General features: G+C 44.8%; 1 protein-coding gene across 2 annotated transcripts; it reads right to left on the bottom strand.

Moving 5' to 3' along the window:
* Positions 1 to 400: 400 nt before the first annotated feature.
* ENPP4 (ectonucleotide pyrophosphatase/phosphodiesterase 4) lies at positions 401 to 8,571 on the bottom strand. 2 transcript variants are annotated; one of them, XM_054291725.1, is made up of 4 exons: positions 8,391 to 8,571; positions 5,867 to 6,731; positions 4,753 to 4,923; positions 401 to 2,249 (listed from the first exon to the last, which is right to left on the bottom strand). In XM_054291725.1, the coding sequence occupies exons 2-4, from the start codon at positions 6,687 to 6,689 to the stop codon at positions 1,885 to 1,887; spliced, it is 1,359 nt and encodes a 452-aa protein (XP_054147700.1). In that variant the 5' UTR covers positions 6,690 to 6,731; positions 8,391 to 8,571; the 3' UTR covers positions 401 to 1,884. The 2 variants fall into 2 exon arrangements, with proteins under 2 accessions (XP_054147700.1, XP_054147699.1); XM_054291724.1 differs by having other exon boundaries at positions 8,412 to 8,571.
* Between the last annotated feature and the right edge of the window lie 1,472 nt (positions 8,572 to 10,043).

The raw sequence follows: 10,043 nt of genomic DNA, 5'->3' as shown, positions 1-10,043 counted from the left end.
CACTCACGATTAGCAGAATTACCAGAACCTAACAAAACTCTATCCAACACAGGAATTCAAGCATCCTCCCTTTTACAGCATATCTAAGCCTAGGTTCTAGGCATAGACACATTCCCTGCAGCACATTCCCTTTGTAGTTACTCATTAACCTGACCTCTTGGTGCATGTAATTAATTAATTTAAATATGGCAGGATGAGGAAGTGACTCTGTGTTCAGTCCAGCTACTGCTCTAGAATATCAACAGGCTAAAATCCAATACCCTGTCAGTAACAGCCCAGATTTTTCAAGGGGCCTGAGCCTTTTTCAATTAATCTGAATTCTTTCAAGTTCAGATTAATTCAGAGTAAAGCATTAGTAAGTAATAATTAGTAGTTATAAAAAAAAAAAAAGCACAAGTGGTTAGGTTTTGGATTGTGTTTTTAATCAAGTACAATGGAATCCCTAGAGAGGAAGACACACATTACTAAAACTTCCACACATTTGTAGAACTCAAGTTTATTTTTTCCAGTGGGCAGTTCATAGTAACCCCTTCCCTCCAAAGTTCCTGCTCCCTCCCTGTTGGATCAGTAAAAGGCTGTGGCCAACACCAAACTGCAATGAATATGAGGCTGTGAAAGAGAAACCCCATTGCTACCAGGTATCTCTGCCACTTTATTTTTTAAAGCCATCAGACTTGTAGAAGGACCTGATAACTGTAGTTCTCTTTCTGGGTTAGCAATAACAACTTTATCTCACTGAAAGATAAGGTACCATTTAAGGCTTTCTCAACCAAACTATTTTTTTATAGCAAGTTACTAGATGACCATTAACAAAGAATCAAGAGTTTCAATTAAGAGAACAATTAGCTCTGGTCTTCAGCAAGAATTTGCATCTATGTACCTCAAGCATTGTAGAGAATTTATTTTTAAATTAAGATCTGCTAACTTCCTCCTTTTAATTTCCTGGGTTTAAAATATAAATTTGAAATCCTTGCCTGGTGACATGGACATCAAACTTTCAGTTGTTTCTTTTTGGCACAACAGCCTTCAAGAGACAATTATGAGCTGGTACACAGGGCAGAACCACCTTTATCTTAGGATGACCTTCAGCAGAATTTACTCCTGAGAAGTTTTTGATAGGGTTCAGGAGCAGTGATTTAACTACAGCTGATGAAACTGGGAAATTCAAAGGCTCCCAGGTAAAACTGACTTTCTTGATATAAGGCAGTAGTGCCATCCCAGCTGGACCTGTGGATCTAAGTCATCCAGAGACAGATATCCAGAAATGCCAGAACCGTGTGTCCAGGCTTGTAAGTGCTGAACCACATAGTTTATTGCTCAAATACAAGAGATATGCACCAGTTCTTTAATCACTGACTTCTTTTTTCTTTCTCAAAAATTTCTTGTCACATTGCTGACTTAGGGTAGAAACAGAAGTCGTGGATCTTCCCTTTCCCCAAATTTAAGGGCACACCAGAATATACTCTCTAAACAATACTAACTCCTAACTCTCAATAAAGTTTTTCTTTCCAACACAGCTGCAAGAATAATAAAAGTAGTCAATATTAATTTAATACAAAAAAGCAATTATCATTTACAAATATTAAAATTCACTTTGTCTATTCTGGCTAGTCACACTCTGGAGTCTCCTTCTGAAAGCATTCAGAGGCTTGAATGAAAAACTAAGCATCCTTATTTTGTTAAGCATCTCTTCCAGTAAAAAGCCACCTGTTCACCATTTGGTTATGAAAATATTTTTATATTACATTAGTCACATAAATCAGCAGGGCCTGGCTGTACAGTATTTTACACAGATAAAGTGCATAAACAAAGAATGCCATCCAGTGCAAACTGAAACCGTTCTCCTGAAACGCCAAGGCAGGAAGCGAGGCGAGGCTCCCTGCGCTATCCAATCAAAGGATCATCGTCATCGCTCTGCAGCTGGAGCCGGGCGAAGGGCCGCGAGGGAGCCACTCTGTTCTTGGAGATGATGATGATGCAGGTGAAGGTGCTCAGCACCATGAACACCCCGATGACGATGCCAATGGCCTCAGGCACGCTGATGCACCACTGGTCGGCCAGCAGGCACTTGCTGTTGGCCAAGGTGCCGTTGTGGGCCCGCGGGGCCAGCCCCAGCACGTGGCACATCATGGGGTAGATGTCCACGTTGGCCAGGCTGCCGTGGCTGGAGCCGCGCCGGAAGGCTGGGCCGCGCGCCGCCAGGAACGGGTGCATGCTGGGCAGGGCGTTGTCGTAGCCGTGGTCACCCACTGCAGCGGGGCAGAGCACGCGGTCACTGTCACAGCCTCTGCTGCACGGCCACCGCTCCCCTCCCCAGCTCCCCCAAAGCACGCGTGCTCACCAAAGGTCAATGCACAACATAAAAGCAGCTTTGGATCAACCGCAGAAGGAAGACAGAGTTCCTTCCCTCTTCCCCCAAACCCCACAAGTCTTTTTCCATACTGGCCTTTCCCCAGTGTGCTCACCTAAAGTTAATGCACAGCATAAAAGCAGCTGTTGTCTTCCTTCTACGGTTGATGCAGAGTTCCTTCCCTATTCTCCCAAACCCCACAAGTCTTTTCCCATACTGGCCTTTCCCCATGGTTCTCCCCGCTATTAATCTCTTTTCCTTTCAGTGCTTAACATTTCCAGTGTTCCCCTTGCCATTCTTCATGCCAGAGTTGAAAAGGAGGTTGCCATAACACAATAAGTCAGTACATAGAATGCAAATTTTAACTTAGATTTTGGAAAGTCATCTCTCCTTGCAGAGTGGACACTTTAATTTCTTATTAAAAATCAGGCACCTTTCCCTTGATAGTGCTCAGTTTGAGCATATTAAATACCCTCAATTCATGCTTATCAGATAGAGTACTTCAGCTGAAGGGACACCCAGAGTGTCAAAACAAAAAGACAAATGATCAATGTGCCTCTGGCAGCACACAGCGAAACCTTTGTGGCTAAAATGTCAGGAGAACTTGGACATCTGGTAGGTTTTTAAGACTACAAACAGCTAAAGAGCAGCCATTGTCAAATTTCCTAACAGCATTCCTGAAAAACCTGTCCAAGGTGCCAGAAGTCTCTCACAGCACAGTATCTGAGTGACTGCATTAAGTTTGAGTCCATTTCTTAGTAACAGTGGAGGAATATCCCTGAGAACTGTTTCCTTGGGTGCGTCCCTGAAGCTCCTGATGCAAAACATCCAACTGATTATGTCACACTCACCACTTCAGTGAGCTTCCTCTAGCCCTTTTTAATGTTTCCCACCATTCTGTTTGTTACCACATCTTGTTTGTTTTGACTCACGTTTCTAGATTGTTTTCCCTGCCTTTTACTACTTGTTTGTTCTGAATAGACCTACTCCAGTGAAGTTCCCATTTTTTCACCTCTGAAGTAGGATTCTGGTGTGAGGAGTTACTGGTACACTTGGCAATCACTCTGCTGCCACTTTGTCCGTGAGGACAATAAACCTTAAACAGGCTTTTAGGCTAAAACCTCCCCTGCCTGATTCTGGGAAGCCTTCACAAATAAAACTGATTTGAAAAGAGATTTACTTCAACTGATACAATGCTGTTCCTTATAAATATTCCCTTACTAACTATTTTTAGGTACATTAAATTGAATCTAAGCAGAAACAAGAAAAAGAGAACTCTGATCAGAGAACATCTGTGCTACATGTTGCCAAATTGAAGATAATTGTAGCAAATCTGTTGGGAAATTAAAATATAAACGCATCCTGCATTAAAAAGTAGTACTTCTGTACAAATACTGAAAAAACCTGAACTTATTCTGCAAAGGGCAGTCAGTAACATCAGCCAAACTGGGTGCAACCAGGATTTGACACCACTCAACACCCTGTGTCTAACAGCAGTCATACAGGGAAGTACCCAGGAGGGCAATCCCTGACCCTACCAGCCAGCCTGAGCTGTTGGCTGCTCAAACTTCCCAGAAGTTGGTACTTCTGTATTTAATTTTTATTAATGGATTTTCCTACCAAGAATCTGTCTAACCACATTCTGAACACACATATACACACCAGACTCTGAGCCTTCATCTACAACCAGAATTACAGGTTGAATTTTCATACTATTAAAACAAGGAAATCTATCTGGAATTTCTTCTTTGAGATACTTTCATGTGACTGTTGCATTTTTTCTATAAATTATCCATGTCTATTGTCTGCCAAAAAACCCCTACATATGGAACACCTGGAAATATATACACATATATATACACACATATAAAAACATATACATGTATGTGTAATTTGACATTCTAGCAGGAAGAAAATGCACAGCATAGCAAGACACTGAGAAGTGACACCTGTTGAGTTCTGTCTTTCAAACATGCTGCTGTGTTCCTACTATTTTTAGTATTTCCTGCCCTTTATTTTCATTCCCTAGAACACATACTGTACTATTAAATGTTGTGTGTTGCATGCTTTGATTTGTGCACCACTACATATGTATTTTATATACAATAAAAAGTCAAACCACACTCCAGGGAAAGCTTGAGACAGACTGCTAACCTGCCTAAGATAATTCAGACTATTAAGTTGAACATGTCAAAGTGTTTTAGTCAAAAGAATATTCCCCATCTCCTCCTCATCTGTTAAACACTCCAGGCTCAGGCTGAGAATGTTCTAGAAAATGCTGCATTATTCCTAAACCTGCACAGTGCTAGGACTCCCCTTGCTAAATGAGAACCACCCTGCAGCTGGCTAGAACAGAAACAAGGCAGTTTACCCACACAAACCACAGAGGAACACACACTTACATTTGGAAAGGGACTCGTTCTGTACGATTGTCCAGCCTTCATCTGCAACCAGGATTATGGGTTGGATTCTCTTGTGATGGCAATAATGGAATCTCTCTGGAATTTCTTCTTTCAGGTAAACCCTCATGTGACTGTTGCAATTTTTGAGTAAGTTATACACATCTTCTTTGTCTGCCAAGGAAAATATTGCATGTGAAGCAGCTGGAAATTAACTCCTGTTTACTACAATTATCTGTCATTAAACCTAAGATCTATTATTTCAAAATAATTAATAATAATTTTTTAAAAACACATAGAAAAGGATTTTTTTCTCGTCTCTTATGAAATGCTGCAATGGTTGAGATGAATTTCAAAATTTGCTTTCATTTTAAATCATACTCCTCCCAGATGTGGGTTTGGGCCTACAACTCAACTTATCATCTGGGCTTGAAGGGCAAAATTCAAGCAGAGAAATTAAGAGAAAGCAATCACCCCCTCAAGTAGTCAATATTTTATCCAATGCAGTAATTTTCTTTTTTATTTTTACTGTAGGAATCACTTTGTCACTTTGTTCATTAGTCTGGCCACAGAGAGGCCAGCAATGTCATGATTTCAGACATGCCTGCTGGGGACTACTCTGAGACACAAAAATGGAATTCATGGTACAAAAATGGAATTTATGGTACAAAATCTTAGGTTTGAGTCCCCAAAACAGAAGTGGTAAAATGATCAAAGTTGGGAATAGATGCTTGGAAATTTACACAGTGACATTTTTTATTCTGAATAAACACATGGGTTTATTTCATGCTCACCGTGAATCACAGCTGCACAGACTAAGTGAGCAGGCAAACTAAGTACCTACCTACTTTCTCAACCACCTGATAAGGATCATCCTTATCAGCCACAGCAATTTGACAAGAAACTCTCCTTGCCCCACTGATTGCCAAAACAAACTTGCAAATAAATTAAACCATCATTCTTTAGCTTACTCCTTATGTCACAGTTTTGCAACATGAACTCTATAGGTTTTGCAAAAAATTAGAACAGCCTAGCATACTGTGTACATTTTAGAGGCAAGACAAACAAGATTTAATTCTCAGTATATGCCTTAAAAAATAACCAAAGCCAAACCTACTCTGCCTTGGCAGCACGGCAGCAACAGGAGTCCTGTCTATCAGGGTGTAGTTATTGCGCCCGAGGCATTTGTCCAGGACAATCAGCTTCTCTGCAGAGCAGGAGGCCATTCCATGGTCACTTGTTATGATGACATTTACAGTGTCCCACAGGCCTGATGCCTTCAGCTTGTTCATAAGGAAACCAATGTGATTATCCACTTCTTCCAACACTCTCTGCATGTTCTGAGTGTCACTTGGGCCGTACTTGTGCCCGCTTGCATCTGGTTCTTCCCAGTAGAGCACAGCAAAATTGACCACTGGGTCAGAGCTGTTCAGCCACTCCACAATTCTCTCCACTCTCTCCTCAAACTTCACAGAGAAGTTGTACTTCATAAAGAAATGAGGGGTTGTGTTGTTGATTTTTACATCACTACCAGGCCACATTGCAGCAGCACTTGCTCCCTTCCCCTGTTGCTGGTTTGTTACCCAAATTGGAACTGCATCGTTCCACCAGAAGGGATCTGAATCGTTGAACTGTGAAAAATTTTTCTTGGCATCTGCATCGTACATGTCATTAGCCACAATGCCATGGCTTTCCTCATATAAACCTGTCACTATGGTGTAATGGTTTGGGAAGGTCTTGGTGATGAAAGTGTTCTTGACTTCTCTGACAAGCACACCGTCCTCAATGAATTCCTGGAGATGAGGAAGTTTGTAGGTTTCCAAGTAGTCAGCCCTGAAGCCATCAAAGGACACGAGGAGCAGCTTGGGTACCGAGTCAGCAGCTGAGTGAGCACAACAGAGGAGGATTCCAGCAAAAAACAACATCAACACCAAGCCCATTGTGGGGACTTTGAAGAGCTTCCAGCAGGTAATCAGATGCACCTGAAAAATTTAAACAGACAAGGATGTAACCAAAACAATTCTACTGTGACCAGTTTAACTAGCTATACATTATATATATCTTCCTTCCAGAGGGTAATTTCAAAACACCCAGTCTAAACAACCACTTGAGTCAACAGTGGATTTCCCTACTGACTTCAGAGGTTTCTCAAATATTGTCAGTTTTTCATATATTAAAATAAATATGCATTGAGTTTTTTTTCCACTGAAGACTAAATGAAAGGAAGAATTGTTTTCTTTTGATCAGTTACTCCATTGTTGTGTGTGTCCTATTCCAATTCTACATTCCAAGACAGAAAATCAGTATTTTTCCTCATATTCAAGCACAGGCACAAGCACTTGAACAGCTCCAGACCCACATTTAAGAATCCTCTGCAGCCCTAAATTCTTATTACACATCACTGTTCAGGTCAGAAGCCTTTTTCCTACTATAATTGGAGTTTTCCTTTTTTATCTCACTTTTCATTTTACAGTTTCCACTCTCTAGAGTTGTTGGAAGACTTTTCAGTCTTTCAACAGTCCCATTTACTCATTGCTCATTCCATACACAGAATTCTCAAGAGTAACTTCTCCTTTCCTTCTAAGCTGCTCTACATCTACCACAACAGCATTTAAACCTGTCCTTCTTACACCACACTTTTCCCTCTATAAAAAAACCAAAATTAATAACCTTAGCTACGAGGTGTTTCCCAGCAAGGAATTAATGATTATGAGTGCCAGGTACAATCTGTAAGCTTTGACCGTCTCTTAATGTATTATGTGTGACTTAAGCACTTTGTTTAGGAAGCTACAGAACGATGCTCTGTCTTTAAAAAAGAGGAAGTGAAGCTCCAGGTTTCACAAAACGTTCTGCAATGTTGTTAGGCAGTGTATTTGCTTCTCAAGAAGAGCCCCATTCCAGCAATTTTCCCCTTTTTATTTCTTTTATCCTTTATCTTCCTTTCTGTGCAGACAAACTGTGATTCTAGGAGGCACAGCAGCTGCCTTCCCAGCATTTTTAACATCAATCCTTCCCACAAGCTCCTTAAAGCGGCAGGGTTATTTTAAAGGCGTAAGGAGCTTTAATGTTAGCTGCAGCTTTAGCAGTGACGGGAATTCAAAGCACGGGAAGCCACCCCCTGCCCCAGTCTCCAACAGTTAAATTGTCTCTAGAAGATACAAAAGTTACAAGGATTGTCAAAAACAGCGTTAAGGCATACCTTAGCACAGAGAACTTGGAGGACACACGCCTTTCAAAGAATTAAAAGGAGAAAAGAAACGGGAAGCGCAAGGCAGCGGCGAGATCACCCCTCCGATGCTGTCAGGTGCTTTAGAAAGCAGAACCAGAGTTTTCCACAGCGCAGCAAGAGGCAAACCCGCGGGTTCCCTTGGAAATGCTCCGCAGCTGCTTAGCGCTGCTGTTTGTATACACAAGTGACATGTTCTAACCAAAAACTAACTCTGCCCCAGGCAAACCCAGCAAAGCAAGCCAGCTGTGAAACACCACCGACACCAGTCCACCTGCTCCCGGACCTCCCGACCAGCTTTTGGAGTGGCTCGGCTCGGTCAGAACGGAGGTTATTCCGCCTGCAAAGCGCCCACACGCGGCACCGCCGACCAACCGGGCGCTCCGGGTCGGTTTCCCCCGCGCCTGTCCCTCACCCGCACTCGGACCGGGCTCACCGTCCCCACAGCCTTCCGCCGCGGGACACCCCGCTCCCCGCCGGGGCCCCACCGTGAGGTCCCGCAGAGCTCCGGCTCTGCTCGGGCCGGGACGCGCGGGCGGCACCGGAGGTGACCGGGGGCAGCGGGGGTGGAGGTTCAGCGCCTGCGCACCCGCCGCCCGCGCAGCCCCAACCGGCAACTGACGGGCCTTGAGGGGGAGCGCGGGAACCCGTCGGTGAGCGCGGCCTCCGCCCGCTGTGATTGGCTGCGGGCCCGCTGGCGGGAGATCCGATTGGCTGCGGCGTGGGGGGCGTGGCGCTGGGATGAACGGCGTGGGGGGGGGGGGGGAGGGAAGTGAGAGGGGTTGTGCGGGCCATGGGGTTGGGGGGGTGTTGTGTTGTGTTGTGTTGTGTTGTTGTGTTAGCTGCGGGGAATTCCTGTGACTTAATGTCACAGAGTCAGTCAGAGGGAAAAGAGCTCTGAGATTGTGGAGTCCAACCTATGGCCGATGACCACTTTGTCAACTAGACCCCACGTCGCTCAGTGCCGCGTCCAGTCTTTCCTTAAACAACTCCAGGGACAGTGACTCCACGGCAGCCCCATTCTAATGTCTAACTGTTGGAGTACCCTTTTTGTGAAGAAATTATTCTTAATGTCCAACTAAAAACCTCCCGTGGTGCTGCTTAAGACTATGACCGTCCTGTCCTTGTTCCCTGGGAGCAGAGCCCGACCCCCCCTGGCTGTCCCCTCCTATCAGGGAGTTGTGCAGAGCCAGAATATCCCCCCTGAGCCTCCTTTTCTCCAGGCTGAGCTCCCTCAGCTGCTCCTCCTCAGACCTGTGCTCCAGAGCCTTCCCCAGCTCTGTTCCCTTCCCGGCACACGCTCCAGCCCCTCAATGTCCGTCCTGAACTGAGGGGCCAGAACTGGGCCCAGCCCTCGAGGTGACCTCAGCAGTGCCCAGCACAGGGGACAGTCACTGCCCTGGCCCTGCTGCCACCCACCGGGATGAAGGGGCAGAGCTGAGGGGAGCCATGGGGGCTGTGGGATGTACCCTCCCAAGCAGAGCAATGCGGTGTTTCCAGAGAGCTCAGGGGTTTGTCAGGGATGTGTTGTACCCCCGGAGCGGGATGCAGCTCAATTTGGGGCTGTTGGCTGGCCTTCCCATTGCTGTAGAAGGGCACCGTGAGGTGAGGCTGCGATGGGACACGTCCTTGGGAGTGTCCCGGTGTTTTCCCAGCACGCCCATAATTTGCCTCCCGCCTCCTTTGCAGGTGCCCGGCAGCCCCAGGCTGTCACCTTTCCGAGGCAGTGCTGCTTGTCAGCACGACTCCTCCATGACGCCTCCATGACTCCATCTCCCTTTTGGTCTCCCAGCTCTGTAAGCTGGCTGTTCATATTCTTTCACGCACATTGCCTTTTTGTGGTCTCTTGTGGAAAAAAAAATAATAAATTGTTTACTCTAAAACTCAGAATACAGGCAGGAAATGGTCAGGTGTTGCTGAATGTACGCTGAGTGCCACTGCAGCAGTGTGTACTGCAATGACTTGAGATTTGTTTTGGGTCCTGGTGTAAGTTTGCTACATAAATTAAGGCAAATAGTTTACATTCCCATGGTTTTCCTTTTTATTATGAGAAGGCATTAGTAATTCT

The sequence above is a fragment of the Melozone crissalis genome, unplaced genomic scaffold (assembly GCF_028551555.1).
Source record: "Melozone crissalis strain CALT ecotype California unplaced genomic scaffold, PUWL_Pcris_2 ptg000106l_1, whole genome shotgun sequence".
NCBI lineage: Eukaryota > Metazoa > Chordata > Aves > Passeriformes > Passerellidae > Melozone > Melozone crissalis.
This window is presented reverse-complemented; position numbering and strand designations above follow the sequence as displayed.